General features: G+C 40.0%; 3 protein-coding genes across 4 annotated transcripts in view; 2 read left to right on the top strand and 1 right to left on the bottom strand.

Moving 5' to 3' along the window:
• LOC311085769 (elastase-1-like) overlaps positions 1–7,769 on the top strand; it is a 262,685-nt gene extending 254,916 nt beyond the window's left edge. The window contains exons 5-8 of the mRNA XM_084118397.1: positions 6,922–7,058; positions 7,154–7,296; positions 7,385–7,534; positions 7,661–7,769. Coding sequence (XP_083974523.1) covers positions 6,922–7,058; positions 7,154–7,296; positions 7,385–7,534; positions 7,661–7,672 — 442 coding nt within the window. The 3' untranslated portion in view covers positions 7,673–7,769. The remainder of the gene's footprint in view (positions 1–6,921; positions 7,059–7,153; positions 7,297–7,384; positions 7,535–7,660) is intronic.
• A 1,319-nt stretch (positions 7,770–9,088) lies between these two features.
• Positions 9,089–12,166, bottom strand: LOC311085786 (uncharacterized protein). Its single transcript, XM_084118419.1, has 3 exons — positions 11,911–12,166; positions 9,955–10,260; positions 9,089–9,348 (listed from the first exon to the last, which is right to left on the bottom strand). The coding sequence occupies exons 1-3, from the start codon at positions 12,149–12,151 to the stop codon at positions 9,287–9,289; spliced, it is 609 nt and encodes a 202-aa protein (XP_083974545.1). The 5' UTR covers positions 12,152–12,166; the 3' UTR covers positions 9,089–9,286.
• Positions 12,167–13,833: 1,667 nt separating this feature from the next.
• LOC311085782 (elastase-1-like) overlaps positions 13,834–18,087 on the top strand; it is a 200,576-nt gene continuing 196,322 nt past the window's right edge. The window contains exons 1-4 of one of the 2 annotated variants that reach the window (XM_084118415.1): positions 13,834–13,930; positions 14,085–14,176; positions 14,556–14,656; positions 15,420–15,545. In XM_084118415.1, coding sequence (XP_083974541.1) covers positions 13,891–13,930; positions 14,085–14,176; positions 14,556–14,656; positions 15,420–15,545 — 359 coding nt within the window. In that variant the 5' untranslated portion in view covers positions 13,834–13,890. The remainder of the gene's footprint in view (positions 13,931–14,084; positions 14,177–14,555; positions 14,657–15,419; positions 15,546–18,087) is intronic. The other variant, XM_084118414.1, reaches the window with a different exon arrangement.

The raw sequence follows: 18,087 nt of genomic DNA, 5'->3' as shown, positions 1-18,087 counted from the left end.
GACACCACAGCCCCATGTATTACACAGACACTGATCGTAAATGAATGCCCTGTGAAGTTTGAGATTAACACTGAATTTAGTGTGACTGTCTTCTAAGATGGACTGAGGAAAAATGGAAGCTAAAAAGAATTTGCCTGAACTCAAAACAAGCTCTCTCAGTTTAAAAACATACTCAGGACAGTCAGTGCATATTCTAGGTACCACCAAGGTTAAAGTCAAACACAAAGGACTTTTCAAAGAACTCACAGCAGTGGTGGTGGCAGGATCTGGGCCTAATTTATTAGGACAATAATGGCTCATAGACCTGGAACTCAGCTGGGAGAAAGTGAGTACAATTAAAGACAGCTCAGAGTTGTTGCAAGACATCTTAACTGCAAACATGAAACAGTTTTCAAAGAGGAACTTGGAATATTAAAAGGAGCCACTGCTAAGATTCATGTACCAAGTGATGCAAAGCCTCATTTTTTTTTTAAATCAAGGTCACTGCCTTTTTCTATGAGAGAGAAAGTTGAAGCCGAACTTGATCGCCTGATTAAAGACCATATTATAGAGCGTGTGAAATTCTCAGAGTGGGCAGCACATGTTGTGCCGGTTTTAAAGCCAGATGGGTCAGTAAGACTTTGTGGAAACTACAGAGTAACCATTAACAGAGAGTCGTCACTGGAGCAGTATCACATTCCTCGAATGGAGGACATGTTTGCAGTTTTAGCTGGAGGTGAAAAACACAGCAAGTTAGAAATGAGTCATGCATATCAACAGATTCTGTTAGATAAGACAAGTGTTGTAGTGGTTGAAGGAGTATGGTTTGAGGTTGAAAAGGGGAAAGTGTAAATTCTTGGAAAAGGAAGTTATTTTCCTGGGACACAAAGTGGATGCCAATGGTATTCATCCATTTCCCGAAAAAGTCCAAGCAGTTCAAGATACACCAAGACCGACGTCAGTAACCGTGCTGAAAGCATATTTGGGACTGTTGGATTGCGATAACAGGTTTCTGCCAAACCTCTCAACACTGCTTGCTCCATTGCACAGGCTTTTGAAGAAGGACGTCCCCTGGGGTTGGAAAGAGGAAAAATCCAAAAGAGTTACTGCAGTCTAACCGTGCAGTGTTAATCCACTATGATGAGAAAAAACAATTAGTGCTTTCTTGTGATGCATCAGCGGTGTGGGAGCCGTGTTAGCACATCGAATGGCAGATGAAACGGAGAGACCCATTGGGTTTGTGTCACGAACACTTACAGTAGCAGAAACAAATTACTCTCAAGCTGGAGAAGGAAAGTTTAGCTGTAGTGTTCAGGGTAAAGAAATTCCACAAATATTTGTATGGTCGTAAATTTGTGATCTCTACAGACCATAAAGCTTTACTAAGTTTACTGAATGAACTCAAAGCTGTGCCACAGATGGTCTCTCAAAGAATTATGAGATGGGCAGTGATGTTGGGGGTATACAAGTATGTCATTTCTCACAGAGCGGACAAGGACAATGGAAATGCAGATGCCCTCAGTCGTCTTCCTGTTCCAGAGATTCCAGAGAAAGAGTCGAAGGAGGATTATGTCTTGATGTTGGACAGCATTGTTAGTCCTTTGATGACATCAGAGCAAATCAAGCGCAGGACAACTCGAGATCCTGTCCTCTCTACAGTGTGTGAGTATGTGCTTAAAGGTTGGCCTGATCACAGTAATACAAATGAATTTGCACCTTATAAACAGAGACAACAAGAGCTCAGTATTTAAGACGGGTGTTTGCTGTGGGGAGCCTGCATCATCATTCCAGAGCAAGGACGTTCAGGGTTGCTGGAACAGCTACATCAATCTCACCCAGGTGTGTTGAGGATGAGAGGCCTGGCCATGAGTTACCTGTGGTGGCCAAATTTAGATGCTGACATTGAGGCCCGAGTAAAAGATTGTACTGTGTGTCAAGAACAGAGAAAAGCCTTTCTCTCTACCCAATACCCCCAACCTCACACCAAAATGAATGTCAGGCCCTGTAGATAGGCTAGCCTGTATAAAGATCATTTAGTAAGCAGAAATGTGAAATGTACCTTAGCATATTAGAGGAAGACGCTGATATCTCGATTGAATAGGATGCCTGAAGAATGCACTTCCACAGCAGTCACGAGTAACAGCAGAAAGGCTAGCGGTTAAAGTTTTCTATGCAGAATTTGATTTCACACTGTAAAATAAAGTGTTACTGGATTTGGTTTAGGCATAGTTACTTGTAATTATGCATAATTTACTGCTATTACTATAGTAGTAATATGAAAGTACATGTAGTAATGTGTAACTACGTCACCTTAAAATAAAGTGTTGCCTTATTGTTTGCACTAATGACAGTAAACACATCATATATCAACTATTACGCATTTAACTTTAATGCCGCACATGCAACTACTGTATATCTACAATTACAGATAATATCAAAGCAGTGTAGCTTTTGTGCTATCAAAAATACACAGAGGCAGGATTGCAGTGTCAGAACAACAACAGTTGTGTTTTTTATTAACTCTATGCGTCAGAAAAACGTGCATTAACCCAACCCCCAAACTCTCATGAACATCTTCTTAAAGGGGACATGTCCAACATGCGTGCGCCTTGTTGATATGTGAATTATGTCATTAGATCAGTGATGTGTGAGCTTGTATCTGCCGCTACACAGCTCCCCCCAGAATTCACAAGCACCGGCAAAAGCAGTTTGGTTGGAGCTCGAACTTGTCTCCCTGAACGTGTAAAGTGATGCGAATTGGCAGAATCTTGAACCTCCTGAGCAGTCAGAGATTCGTTTTTGGAGGCTGATTCCCTGTTGGTCGGTGGACGACCTCTCCTTGGAGCCTGTGCCGGAACCATCGGCTGACCAAGCTCCCCATGAGCAGCTTTGAGTCGATCGACAGTGACTCGTTCTGGGCGTCCACCTATATCGACCAGAAAGGTTTTGGCTCCAGCTTCCAGAACCCGAAATGGTCCATCATATGGGGGTCTCAGAGAATGCCGATGAGCATCATGACGAATGAATACAAACTTAGCCTCAGATAGGTCTTTGGGTACCCAAGCCCCGGCCAGCCTATGTTGAGAGGTAGGAAACGGTTTGAAAGCCTTGACTTTGTCTAAGAGCGCAGAACGGTCAGAAGATGGACTCCAGGGCTTTGTGCTGTCTAGAATGAAATCTCCAGGGACGCGCAGACTCTGACCGTATACTAATTCTGCCGAAGAAGTTTGCAGATCCTCCTTGGGAGCTGTCCGCAGGCCCAGCAGAACCCAAGGTAGCCGTTCGGTCCATCTGTCATCCGTCAAACTGGCCCTGAGTGCAGCTTTAAGAGAGCGATGGAAACGCTCACAGAGGCCATTTGCCTGTGGATGAAATGCTGTAGTATGATGAAGCTGCACCCCTAGTATCCGAGCCACCTCTGACCACAGTTCAGATGTAAATTGGGTGCCACGGTCTGAAGATATATCCGACGGTGTGCCGAAACGTGCAACCCAAGTATCAACAAAAGCCCGTGCTACATCTGCCGTTGTCGTTGAGGTCAAAGGTACTGCCTCTGGCCACCTGCTGGTTCGATCCACCATAGTTAGAAGATGGGTAAACCCCCGGGATGGCGGCAGTGGTCCAACTAGGTCGATATTGACATGGTCAAAACGTCGCTCTGGTACCTCGAAAGTTTCCAGTGGTGCCTTGACGTGTCTTTGAACTTTAGCCCGCTGACATGCTACACAAGCTGAAACCCAGTTTCGGACATCCTTCTTCAATCCATGCCACACAAACTTTGACGAGACCAGTTTTTGTGAAGCTTTCCGTCCGGGGTGTGACAAACTGTGGACCTGGTCGAAAACAGCTCGCCTCCACTGTCCAGGCACCACTGGTCGCGGGTAGCCCATGGAAACGTCACACATCAGCGTAACTCCTGCTTCCGTAAAGCGGACATCGGCTATTTTCAGACTTGAAACGGCTGTTCTGTATGCCTGTACCCCAGGATCAGAGTGCTGGTCAGCTGCTAAACGAACAAAATCTATACCTAAGTGCACCGCTTGCACTGTGGCCCTGGAAAGACAATCTGCCACCACGTTGCTTTTCCCTTCGATGTGTCTGATATCTGTCGTGAACTCAGATATGTAAGCCAGGTGTCGCTGTTGTCGTGTTGACCAGGGTTCAGAAACTTTAGACATGGCATGAACCAAGGGTTTGTGATCTACAAATGCTGTGAACACACGTCCCTCCAAAAAGAAACGGAAGTGTCTCACTGCCAGGTACAGTGCGAGTAACTCTCTGTCGAATGCGCTGTACTTCTGTTCATTCGGGCGTAGCTGGCGACTAAAAAATGCAAGTGGCTGCCAAACCCCGCCAACCAGCTGTTCGTGTACAGCGCCAACAGCACAGTCTGAAGCATCGGAAGTGAGAGCAATAGGGGCACCTGGAACTGGATGAGACAGCAATGTGGCTTGTGCCAAAGCGAGTTTAGCTCCTTCAAATGACCTAGACATCTCCTCGGACCAGGAAATCGTTTTGTTTTTGCCCTGTCCTTTGAGGGCCTTGTACAAAGGATGCATGAGCTCAGCTGCTCGAGGAATGAAACGGTGATAGAAATTCACCATCCCCACAAACTCTTGTAGCCCTTTGGTTGTCTGTGGAACAGGGAATCGTGTAATGCTGTCGACTTTGTCCGGTAGGGGAACTGCCCCTTCGCCTGTGATTCTATGACCAAGAAAGTCGATAACGGCCAAGCCAAACTGACACTTGGCAGGGTTAATTATCAAGCCATGCTGGCTGAGGCGAGCAAACAGCAATCTCAGATGCGCCAGGTGTTCTGATCTAGAGGTACTGGCAACTAAAATGTCATCTAAGTACACAAATAAAAAGTCCAGATCCCGTAGGATTGAGTCCATCATGCGCTGAAATGTTTGTGCCGCATTTTTGAGTCCAAAAGGCATCCGCAAAAATTCAAAAAGGCCAAATGGTGTTATCACAGCTGTTTTTGGGATGTCTTCGTGGAATACTGGCACCTGATGGTATCCTCGAACAAGATCCACCTTCGAGAAAATAGTTTTCCCAGCCAGGCGGGCCGAAAAATCCTGAATGTGTGGAACCGGGTATCGATCAGGGGTTGTGATATCGTTGAGTCTACGATAATCCCCACAAGGGCGGCAACCGCCGTCTGCTTTGGGAACCATGTGGAGGGGTGAGGCCCAAGGACTGTTGGAGCGTTGCACTATACCCAGTTTTTCCATGTTAGTGAACTCTTCTTTGGCAACTGCCAGTTTAAATGGATCCAGTCGACGGGGCCGGGCATGTACTGGCGGTCCAGATGTAGAGATATGATGCACGACTCCATGGCTGGCCAGTGCTGAGGAGAAAGTGGGCTTGGTGAGGCTGGGAAATTCACCGAGCAGCTGGGAAAACCCGCACTCGCCTGTCAATGCGCTAGACAGTGTGGTTGTGGGAAAAGTGCTCCTCGAACAGGGTAAGACATTAAAATCTTCCGCAGTGACTAAACAGCTATTTTTGACATCAACCAACAGTCCATTAGTGCACAGGAAGTCTGCACCCAGGAGGGGTCTACTCACATCTGCTAAGACAAACTCCCATGTAAAACGCTGTCCATTAAAGCAAAGCGGTACTAGCCGTTTCCCATAGGTGCGTATCTTGCCCTGGTTGGCCGCCTCGAGCGGTAAGCCGGCTTCGCCCAGGCGTCTGTCCACTGGGGAAGCGGGGAGGACACTAACCTGTGCCCCTGTATCACAGAGGAAATGTCGGCCAGATAATGAGTCCGTGACAAACAGTAGATAAGCGTTGTCATTAGCCACTATGCTACTAACTGTTGGCGTGTTGCGACTCCCCTTGAATGTACATGGTGGACGGCACCTTTTGGCTTTTGCCCCGAAACGGGCATGAAAGAAACATAACCCTTGTTCTGCCGACTGTCGTGCAGCAAAAGTTGGCCGTTCGTCTGAACCTTGTGCAGCAGCTTTCATAACCGGATACACAGATGCAGCCACTGAGTCAGTAGTTGTACACTGGTGTGATGCTGCCTGATAAACATCTGCCAGTTGTGCTAGTTCTCTGTAGTCAGTCACTGTACTATTTGCAAGAGGGGTACGTACACTCTTTGGCAATTGTTGTAAGAACAACTCTTTAAACAGAAAACATGGTTTATGCTCACCCAGCAGCGCTAGCATGTGATCCATTAACTCAGACGGCCGGGAATCTCCGAGGCCCGGCAGTGAGAGCAAACGACGTGCTCTTTCAGTCTCTGATAAATTGAAAGTCTTTAATAGATACACCTTTAGTGTATCATATTTATCCCGAGCTGGGGGATTTTCCAGAATGCTGATCGCTCGCGCGGCCGTGGAGTTGCCAAGGGCGGCAACAACATAATAATATCTCGTGTCGTCCGCGGTTATTTCCCGCAATGCAAACTGAGCTTCGGCTTGAGCGAACCACACGGTCGCTTGTTGCTCCCAAAACTCCGGCAGCTTCAGAGATACAGCATTCGTCGACATCATGCATTAATTGTTCTGCATCGGGGTCACCAATGTAGCTTTTGTGCTATCAAAAATACACAGAGGCAGGATTGCAGTGTCAGAACAACAACAGTTGTGTTTTTTATTAACTCTATGCGTCAGAAAAACGTGCATTAACCCAACCCCCAAACTCTCATGAACATCTTCTTAAAGGGGACATGTCCAACATGCGTGCGCCTTGTTGATATGTGAATTATGTCATTAGATCAGTGATGTGTGAGCTTGTATCTGCCGCTACAGCAGCATATTTTACTCTATTGAGTTTTTGACATAAGTTTCATGCATAACTACCCGGACTTACATCATCAACACAACATCCATGATATTAAAGATCTTCTAAAGTTATTGCGCCCCCTAGTATGAGAAATGAAGTGTGCCTTGTAGACTGTGATGTGTGTTCTTTGTTTTTCAGATATGATATCGCTCTTATGCGTCTGTCCTCTGATGCCTCTCTGAACACGTATGTGCAGCTGGCCACCCTTCCACCCTCTGGACAGGTTCTGCCCCACAACAACAACTGTTACATCACCGGCTGGGGCCGCACTCAGAGTCAGTTTCACTACAGATAGCTTTGACGTTGCCTGAAATCATGTGCATGTACTCATTCCTGATTCCTTCCTCTCCTGGATGTGATCTTCATTTAGCTGGCGGGTCACTCTCCGCTCAGCTGAAACAGGCCTACCTGCCCGTGGTGGACCACAGTACCTGCTCTCGTAGAGACTGGTGGGGAAGCACCGTGAAGAACACCATGGTGTGCGCTGGTGGCGGCAGCTTGTCTGGATGCCAGGTGAGAAAGACTGGCTGGCAAACAGATCATGAACTATTTCATACTGCAGTAAAATGTCTAATTTTGTCTCCTGTTGTGTTGTTTTTAGGGTGACTCTGGCGGTCCTCTGAACTGTCAGGTCAGCGGTCAGTACGTCGTCCATGGTGTGACCAGCTTTGTGTCATCATCAGGTTGTAATGCCTACCAGAAGCCAACAGTCTTCACTCGTGTGTCTGCCTACAGCAGCTGGATTCGTGGAGTAAGTGCAATTATATCATCATAATAAAACTTTACATAAGGAACTAACAAGCAATCAATGTCATGACTGTATCTCATAATATACTTATTTTATTTCATATTTCTTGTGCCATTTTGTTCATTTCAGATTATTGGATAAGTGGAAAAACTAAGAAGATGAAAGAAAAACATCCTCCATTTATCAGGTTTTAACATCTGCAATGGCAAACAATATTTACAATAAACTTTACATCTAATCTTGGGCTGCTTTTGAATCATTTTAAAGATATGTGACCTTGTTTAATCCAGTTTAATCAAAAACAATAAATACATTTAGCAGAGCACTTAACTATTTGAAGTTATTTTTTTAAGTGGAAATTTAAATTGTTTATACGTAATGGTCTTGACATATTAATTCCTTCAGACCATTGGAAACAAATTTCTTTTTCTAATATGAGTAATGTCTGGTCACTGATTGGTCCCTGAGAAACCAACAACGAAAATATGCCGTCCATCGTAGTGGAAACATCTATTAATTAATGAGTTTACATTTTACATTTCAGGAAAGCAAAATATCAAGTAGGGAAAATTGTTTTGCTCAGTGGTTAAAAAAAAAAAAGGTCTGTAGGGAATAACAACATTTTGGGGAAATTTTTGGGGCAAAAAAGGTCCACTGTCAATAGTGTCACGACCGCCAAAGAGAATGAGCACAGGATCCAAAGTGCAGCAGGTGAGGTGTTTATTATAAAAAGGGTAATCCAAAAAGCGAAATCCAAAAACAGGCAAAGGTCAGAATCCAGGTAGGCAAATAACAAAACAAGAAACAGACAAGGCAGGGAAAAACTCGGGCAACAGACGCGGTGTGACGTTAAACATTGATACACAAAGAACACAAGACAAACAGGGCTTATATACATGAATGACAAGGGGATAACAAGAGACAGCTGGTGATTACAAAATACAGACACCTGGGTGCAATTCACAGACAGAATTGTGGGAGATGAAGTTCCTAGTGCCAGACACCGTGGGGGTAAGGAGGACATCTAGTGGGTACCCGGGGAAACACAACCAGACACTGTGACAAATAGTGACAAACAATGGTTATTTTGACTGTACCTTAAGGTGAATTAATTGACTATTTTATTGAATTAAACTAGAGAATATTTTAGTTTCTGCAATCTTTCCAGAAAAGACAGATTGTGGTTTACAAACAGATATTAAGATATTAATACCAGCAGTATATCTAGATCTTATATGAACTTTTATTAATTGAGCAGAATCTTATACAAATGACTTGGAAATGAGAATAAAACAAAAGCCATTCATCCAAGGAACACACACACAAAAGCAGTGGAATACAAAAAGCAAGACCATAAAAAAAACAGACATGGAATAAACCAAGTCTTGAACCAGACTCATTAGAACCTCATTAATATGAAAATGTATACTATTATAAATTATAAATCATTGTTCAATGACAAAAGTCAGGCAGTATGAATGCATTCAGCCAATATGAAATATAGCACTGTAATACATAACACAGTAAAAAAAATCACTGCTATACAGTACATATAAGGTCCATACACTAACAAGTTAAGGACTGTAAATAAATTCATAAATATATCATAAAAATATAAATAGATTGATCATTTGAACCAAGTTCAGTTATGATCACATTTGTTATGTTCACAAGCACCTAATTAAAATTATAGTAAATTATAAATTCTCTAAAATTGTTAACATAATGTCATACAAAATGTGCAATAATTCACAGTTATATTTGTATTAAGCGTATCCCCTCCTGCTCATCCCCGCTGTCTGTATTTCTTTCTCTCTCTGTAAGAAAACAAAGAATACTGTAAGTTAAAAAGGTTGATGTCAGCTACTTTAGTGTCAATGTTCAGCCAATAAACATGTTTAAAAAACAAGCATTTCTACCACTTACCCGATCAAAAACACTCAAAATAATACAGTGTTGAGTGTCAAACCGTAAAGAATTGAGAAAATTAAAGGACAAATTAGAAAATTAAATCTTGCAATTGTAAAGTAGTCCACTGAAGGTGAGCTTGTTGAGAACCCAAATGCAGTTTATTTACAAAAACGTGATCAAACGGAAAACAAAAGCACGGACACGGCACTTACCAAACAGTGGTTAAAGGAAACAATACTTGACAAAGACACATGGCAAACATGAGGGCTTAGATACAGACTAATGACTAGACAAAGGACACCTATGAACAATGAAACAATGGACCAATGACAGCATGACACATCAGACAAGGGAACACAGGGCAGGATCACATGACTAACAGGGAATCACATGACAAAGACATGAAACATGACTGACATGAAACAAAACCAAAACAAGACATGACAGCAATATGTTCATTTCAGAGCGTCTGTACACAGAGCCGAAATAGAAAAGATCACCATGTTACTCACCACGGATTGTAACTTTATATCTCTTGTATTTAGTCTCTCGGCTGCTGATGATCAGTAGTTTATAGACTCCGGCATGTTCAGTTGTGCTGTTTCTTATGATCAGAGATCCAGTTTGATGATCCAGATTCAATATGTTTTTGAATTTCTCTTCGGCATCATAATATGTACAGGGACTTTTATTTGTTTCTGTTTTAGCTATGAGTCTGTCTTCAGCTCCAAACAGCCACAGAATCAGATCATCATCTTGTGTTTCAGTTTCGTTGTGTAGCGTGACCAAATCTCCTTCCGTCGCTGACACAGTCTTCTCTTTATTTTGTGGAAGCACCAGATAACAGAGAAAAACATGGACATTATAACAGCTGATCTGACCTCACTGCCACGGTAACATTGAAACAAACTGATGGCTGATTAATTAGGAGGTCAAGAGGGTACATTTTCTTCAATATTGTGATGGATTTCTGCGTTCCACATAAAGAATCTATACAGGTTTGGATTTGGAACGACATTTCAATTGTTAATCTAAGCAAACCTGGACGATCAAAACCAGTGTTTCTAAAAGAAAAAAGAAAATAATTTTCTATGAATGTTTTGCTAATATTCTCAAACCCTCATCTTTCCCTCATTAAAAAAAATAAAATAAATAAATTGAGTGTTCATTGCAGTGGTCCAAGACCTTAGGACTTTTGTCGCACTTGAACCACCAATTCACACACACACACACACACACACACACACACACACACACACACACACACACACACACACAAAAAAGTGACTGGATTCGAGGAGTTTATGTGTTTGTAATAAAATAAAAGTAACAAATCCTTCTCATGACCCCCTTAGGAATGAATGGATTGCGAGGAATGCCTAACATTCCTAACAAATGCTCAAAATTAAAACTAAAAATGATCAAACTTTATCAAAAGATGATTTTATAATGTCTAGTAATTTAAAGTTAAATATATATTTTTTTTAAATCTCCCAAAAAAATTGCATAAGAAAATAGAAAATATTATAAAAATGAAATGATATAAGCTTTCTGGACAAAAACAGAAAATAAAGTATAATTTTAGGGCTTCAGGTAATTTGTTCTTGGTAATGTGAAAGTTAAGTTTTAGAATTTTGCAAAAATTATGGGAGTTTCTTTAGAATTTTCTCTAAAACAAAGTAAAATCATTTTTAAACAAAGTTAGATGAACATCTAACTAAAACTTGAGAAAAAAAACATTCCATGAATGATATATAATAAATGCTTTTATGTTAACGTTTTGAGAACATTATTGAAGAACAGATAAATTTGAACGAACATTCTATTAATGTTACTGGAAGAACTTTGAGAGAACCTTGCCAGAGCGTCAGCTAAAGTTCTAAGAACGTTCCTGTCAGCTGGAACGACATTTCAGCCAACATTTTATTCTTTTCACAAGATTCCTGTGTAAACTGTTGCCACGTCTTTCCTGCGTTAAAAAGTCTGATGTTTGAGTAAAGAGGGGTAAAGAGGGGGACAACATGGCCTGTCGATCATCTTCTAGTAGTACACTTTATTTTCTTATATTCCTTGCTTTATCCACCAAATTAAATTATAGCCCAAATATCTTACAATTTTCAACATGGGTGTGTCTTTTCAACACACTCATGACAATTTGTAACTATTTTACGTTTTGGGCAAATTGGTGGCTAATTCATATAAATACATACAATATAATTTGTTCCTTTTTGTACAATCTGTTTACACCCAAGTGTTAAGATATGGGGTTAGAGGTGGACCTTCATGCTTACGTGTTTGTATGATTTACACTGTACGAATTCATACAAATGTGCCGCCTTGTAACAAAGTTATGTTTTCCTGAGACATCAGGTTGTTTTTTTCAGTTGTTTGTGTCTTTAACTATTAATAATCTGTGTTAAGAGCATTAAAAGCATCAAAACAGTGGTAAATATGATTGTGTCACTCACCGTGGGCAATCACCATGAATCTCTTGCATGTGATCTTTTTGCTGCTGGTGATTTGTAGTGTATAAACGTCTGAATGTGCTCTGCTGATATTCCTGATGGTCAGATCTCCAGTTCGCTGGTTTAACTGTAATCTGTCTCTGAATCTCCCATCAGGACCTTCATAGAATAAGGCTTGATTGGTGGCTGCGTTGAGTTCAGCTATGAACTTTATCGCTAAACTTCCACAGTATCCGCTCATCATTCTTCAGATTGGTAACACCAGTTTGTAGTCACAGAATCTCCAACTGTATATTTCAGCGTATTCACTGCCAAAGAGAGAGAAACATTTAGAAGAAACATGTGAATGTGAAAGTAAACCGCACTATCAATACTGCGATTATCTTGAGCTACTCACACCAAACAAGAACGTTGAATTTCTTTTATGAAGCTTTATTGCTGCTCTTCATCTGTACTTCGTAAACTCTAGAGTCGCTGCTTTTGGTGTTTGTGATGGTGAGATCTCCAGTTCGACTGTCCAGCTCCAGTCTGTCTTTGAATCTCTCGTCGTCAACATCGTAGACGCTGGTCTCATTGGTCCATCAACTTTGGCTATGAGGGTTCCAATAAGATAGCAAATCAGAGGCCATGCACTGTTGAAACTCGTAACACTCAGTTTATATATTCTCCATGCTCTTCTGTTTGTCACGAATTTAAATCTATTTCTATTTCATATCTACAAGAATGATTGCCCATCTTGCCAAACTTTTTCTAGATAGTGACTTGAAACTTGATAAGCAAGTAAATTCTGTTGTCAGATCGTGTTTTTTCCATCTTAGTCTGCTGACCAAAGTTAAAGCCAAAGCCTTTTATTTGTCCCCAAGCCTTTATTCTGCTTTTAATAATCAGTAAATTGTATTGTTTATTTTTTTATACATTATTTTATCAACTTTTTTTTTAATGAATGTTGTTTGTTTAAATTTTCTGTTTTAAAATTTTCTTCCCCATGTCTGTCATGTTCATGTTTCATGCTGTTTTGAAAAGGTAATGATCTCTTCAGTCCCTCAATGATTTCAGCTTTGAGAACATCTCTCTCTAGTACTGACACTTTCTTCACTTCATGTCACAGTAACACATAGAAATAAGTAGATTATAACACGAGAGTCAGTAAAGCTACAACGGACAAAGAGATAGAGGGCCCTATTTTAAAGATCTGAAACGCAAGTATCAAACACGAAACGCAAGTAACTTTGTGGGCGGATCTCCTCGGACAAGCCAGATTCCACCATATCTTTACACAATAATAATCTTTTACATTGTAATCCTGTATTTATACAGAGGATGACATGCACCTAAATTATGTGATACTATACTGTAAAAACAAAACAATAGGTTTTAACAAATACAACATTTATACTATTCATGTACATTATTTATGATTCTCTGCAGTAATGTTCTGCATAATATTGGATAAATTGAGGACAAATTACTATTATACAGTACACTGTAACATTCAGTGTTAACTATTAAAATTCTTCCTTTTTTTTGTAAATCTGTTTTTAAACTTCTATTAATTAAATTGAAAAATCTGAATTTATAATAATATATTAACATGAATAATTATATTAATGAATAAAAATAAAATTTGATAAATTATGTCTAATTAAATGTCTATTTTTGATTAATTTAAAAAAATACATGATGTAGAAATGCACATTAAACCATGCATGAACTTTATATCAGGTGCAAAAGTGAGATACTGTGAGATGCTGAGATGTTAACTCAAAGCTAACTCAGGTCAAGCCTTTGTGCCAAACTAGATAAACAAGTTTATTCTGCATCTGGAACATTGGCCTTGGCAGTGGTGATATCTGTGGGATTCACACACCTGTGGGCATCAGCCATGAGTAAACACCTGTTCCGTACAGCGCTGTGAACTTCTGTGGGCATATATATGGACGATGGAACAGTTCAGAGTGCAGAAAGACCAGACAGACTGCAAACATGCTGAGGATCTTGTTGTTGAGTGTGCTGGCCGCCCTGGGTAAGACGCCTCTCTCTTTCTGTTGAGAAAACCACTAAATCACTTCGATTTTTACCAAGTTAACAAATGCGAATGTACTCAGTCTATATGGGCTCAAACTGCAAAATTACTACACTCAGAGTAAGTGTGGGTTTTTTCTTTTGTGTGTGTCCAGTGCTGGCTGAGCCCAGATACTTGGAGGATCAGAGCATTGAGGAGCGGGTTGTGGGTGGAGAGGTGGCACAACCCCACTCCTGGCCCTGGCAGGTATGACATTTCTCAATACAAATCCTTTAAAAACTCAATAACTATGCTTTTGTGTGTGTGTGTGTGGTTTTCCACAACTAAATGGACATGGTTGTACCAGCTTAAGGAGGTCAAGCTATTTTTCTAAATATGGTAAAGGTTTGTTGGTGTCCCAGTAACAAGATCAAGATGGTGGTCTACAAAGCAGGTTGAACTCGGCAACACAATAATGGCTATAAATGTATAGCTTTATACCTAGTAAAACTTTAAGCTGATTATAACTGGATTTTCCAACATCAATAAAATCCAATCCCCCCGTTAAGATATTGAAATACCACTAGTGAATTTCATAATCCTTTCATATTTTCAAATTCTAATTAAATCACTGTCCCTTTCTCAGATCTCTCTCCAGTACCTGTCCGGTGGCAGCTACCATCATACCTGTGGTGGGACTCTGATTAGCAAGAATTGGGTGATGACCGCTGCTCACTGCGTTGACACGTAATTAATACACGTCTTTTTGTATCTAAATGGTTAAGAAACAACACAAACATTTGATAAACTGAGACAGATCACATGATGAGTATGAATCTGAAGGAGTTTGAGGTCTCTGCAGAACAAAAGTGGGCGTTTCTAAATTTGTGGCCGTTTTCAAACTGGTGGGTCTTTCTAAATCATGAAATGAAAATGATGAGCTTTACCCCTAAACCCTACCGTCACTGTGACGGGGGCAAATCAGGTAACGCGGTATAAAACAACCCCTCCATTGGCCAACATTGACCTTATTCAAAGCAGCGCAATGACAGGTATAAAAGCAAGGCTCTGAGCAATAGACCGTGTTTTCAATAGCATCTGCTGTAAAAAAAATCTGTATAAAGCTCCTACTTAGATCAATTATCATTTTCCACATGCAGTTCATGTTGTCTGGACTGTCGATTTTTTTTTTTAAGTTTCTTGGAAATATATTTTTTATCAGTGTTTCATCAGCAGAATAATCCAAAAACACTTAAATAACAGTACAACCCACTGACTGAAGAGATGAATGTCTATCCCTCAAAGCCTCGCTTTCATTCCCATTAAAAATCAAAGATGGCGCTGCTGTGAATAAGGTCTATTCTTGATCTGAAGCACGCCTGTTCATAGGGCTGGCACAATTCACCCTCTGACGGCAGATGTAATACACATTCAATGTGTTTGCAAAACATTTTTAGTTGTAATTTGTTCTTACTCTACCTATGTGTTTCTGAACTTGTTTTCTATGCAGCCCGAGAACTTGGCAGGTTCTCCTGGGCGCCCACGACATCAACAACCATGAAATGTACTACAGGTACATGGACGTCAGTGAAGTCATCATCCACCCCAACTGGAACAGAAACGATGTGGCTTCTGGGTGCGTATATAACATACAACATGTAACGTTACATGACTGTGGCGACAATTATACACAATTTATACACAACTATATCTACAATACACTTATATTTTTTAACTCAACAAACTAGACTGTATCGGTTATACAACTAAACACAAACAACAATACTATTTTAATATAAAGTAAGGAATTTAATGTATATGACTGTCTCTACCATTTAACGTGAGCATCACACTCAACTGTAGGCTATTGATAATTCTTCGCAGCTTTCTGAAATGCTTGATTGTGATTGGTCAACCGCAGCATTTAGCTGTCACAGATTTACTATTAATAACTGTCACCTGTTCACCCATAGCAACGTTGTATATTATTCCGCTGATTTTCAGCGCTATTTTCGTATCATTCCGCTAGCGCTAACTAGCGACATCTTGAATAAGAGTTTTTGTAGTCAAAATAACTTTAGAGGACTTTAATAGTAGTATAGCTGTATATTATTGCAGTTTTCTACTTTGTAGTGGACAATTTTTTATTAGCTGAAGATTTAAAGGGGTCATGAACTGAGAATTCAAATTTTCCTTGATCTTTTGGCAGTTAATAGTTCGTTATACCATAAAAATACCCTGCAAGTTTCAAAACTCAAAACTTCCTTGTTTTTCCAAAAACTGATTTTATTGAAACCAGGGGCGGTGCTAGGGGTGGGTTAAGGGGGCTGCTGGAGCCCCGAATGTTTTTATTACCAAGCCTTGTACGCACCATCACTGAGTTTTCAAGCTAATGAAAATAATTTAGATTAGATCCGCAGATTTGCTCTCTCACATCTACAGTGTCAACTTGTCATTCAAACCCGACAAGAACCGCCCACTGAGGCTAGTCCTTCTGACTGACATGTAAACTGGCCAACCATCGATGAGAAGTTAAGCGTCTTTACGATCCTGCAAATGAGATTAGATCTTTTGGAGCCAGGCAGTTTGTTGGTGTATTTTACAAGATCAATTTATTTAAAATGGATATTTCAAAATTATATATAAAAAAAGGAAGTAAAACACCCCCAGCCAGCACTTAAAAGGCAAGATACGACAGCTTCAGGTATCTGTAACTTTTAATCTTATATTAAACCTTTTAATATTATATTTCTTATTCGGTTTTAAATTGTGTCTGATTTGTGTTTTTGAGCATCTAACAGTTAACGGTTGCGCAACAGTCTATAGGACACAAACACACACGCATTTAGAGCGTTTATATTTTTGGTACTTAGCATGGTCTGTGGCAGACTTTTCATGTCAACAATTCAATAAACAAGATAATTGTTGTATATTCACGAGGCAAACAACCAAATGCTCTCAACATACTTTTACTGGTGTTCAGGTCACACACTGATTACATTGCATCAACACACGTGCAAATCACATCACGTGACTTTAATACCCTCTCCCAAGCATAGGAACCAATGGATGCACATCATGCAATACACATTATCCCGATACACCACAATAATAATAAATATATATATATATATATATATATATATATATATTGCTGACGAAAATGGTGATGGAAATTTGACCTTGTTTAAAAAACAATTAAAAACAAACAAATTCAAAACATTTTATTTAAAGGTGCATTGTGAGTAATATTAGGAGCATTTGTTGACAGAAATGCAATATCATAACAATGCTTTCAGTGGTGTATAAAACCTTAATGAACCGTTATGTTTTTATTACCTTAGAATGAGCCATTTCTATCTACACCGCGGGTCCCCTTACATTGACATGTTTCTACAGTGGCCCTAAATGGACAAACACAAAGAAGCTAGCTAAAGTGGGTGAATAAAACACTGAATCAATGATGAACAAGTAACAATAATATTCGCAACACCATATCGTTTTACTGAATAATTAAGTGAACATATTTTCTTAATTTATCTTTGTAAAGAAACCTCATTGCTTAACTGCCTACTTTCTGTTGTCTCAGACAACATGTTTTCCTGTTGGCCACCGTAACATCTGTTGGTTGCAATTTGCAACCTCACCACTTGATGCCACTAAAAATCACACACTGCACCTTTAAAGTTTATTCTGTGTACTGTAAGAACAATGGGTCGTACATTAATATTAATATTAGCTCAAATGATCTATAGGGAATTTTAATAATTAATCATGAATATGATTAATATTTTGTATGTTACAGTTACATTAATTTATCGCAGCTGAACTAGATTGATATATGAACGATTACCATAACGGGTTATGGTTCGTCATTAATACATCAATTGTTCTTATTTCAGCTCGAAGTTATGGGATAACTTTAATGGAATTAATTTAGTTATCAAACAATCTGTTTGTCCAGCGAACAGATTGTACGTAAGATTAAATTAACTCTCAAGGAAAATTATCCTTCTTACAAACACGAGAAAGAGTATCTTTTCCAGGCCTTGAAAAGACACTCTCGGTGTTTGTAGACTAAAATTAGGTTACTTAAATCGTAGCCTACCAAGATAAAGCATATAGCTAAGATCGAACATTTCAGGGACTAAGTAACATGGGCAATTAAATCAGAGTCA

This window comes from Abramis brama, assembly GCF_963993115.1.
Source record: "Abramis brama genome assembly, chromosome: 6".
NCBI classification, from domain to species: Eukaryota; Metazoa; Chordata; class Actinopteri; order Cypriniformes; family Leuciscidae; genus Abramis; species Abramis brama.
This window is presented reverse-complemented; position numbering and strand designations above follow the sequence as displayed.

Excerpts from the sequence above, each read along its gene's own strand:
- LOC311085786 (XM_084118419.1), bottom strand. The coding sequence starts at position 12,151 with ATGATGAGCGGATACTGTGGAAGTTTAGCGATAAAGTTCATAGCTGAA. Across the intron at positions 10,261-11,910 it reads ATTCATGGTGATTGCCCACG|AGAAGACTGTGTCAGCGACG; the intron begins GTGAGTGACACA and ends CACAAAATAAAG. Across the intron at positions 9,349-9,954 it reads ATATAAAGTTACAATCCGTG|AGAGAGAAAGAAATACAGAC; the intron begins GTGAGTAACATG and ends GTTTTCTTACAG.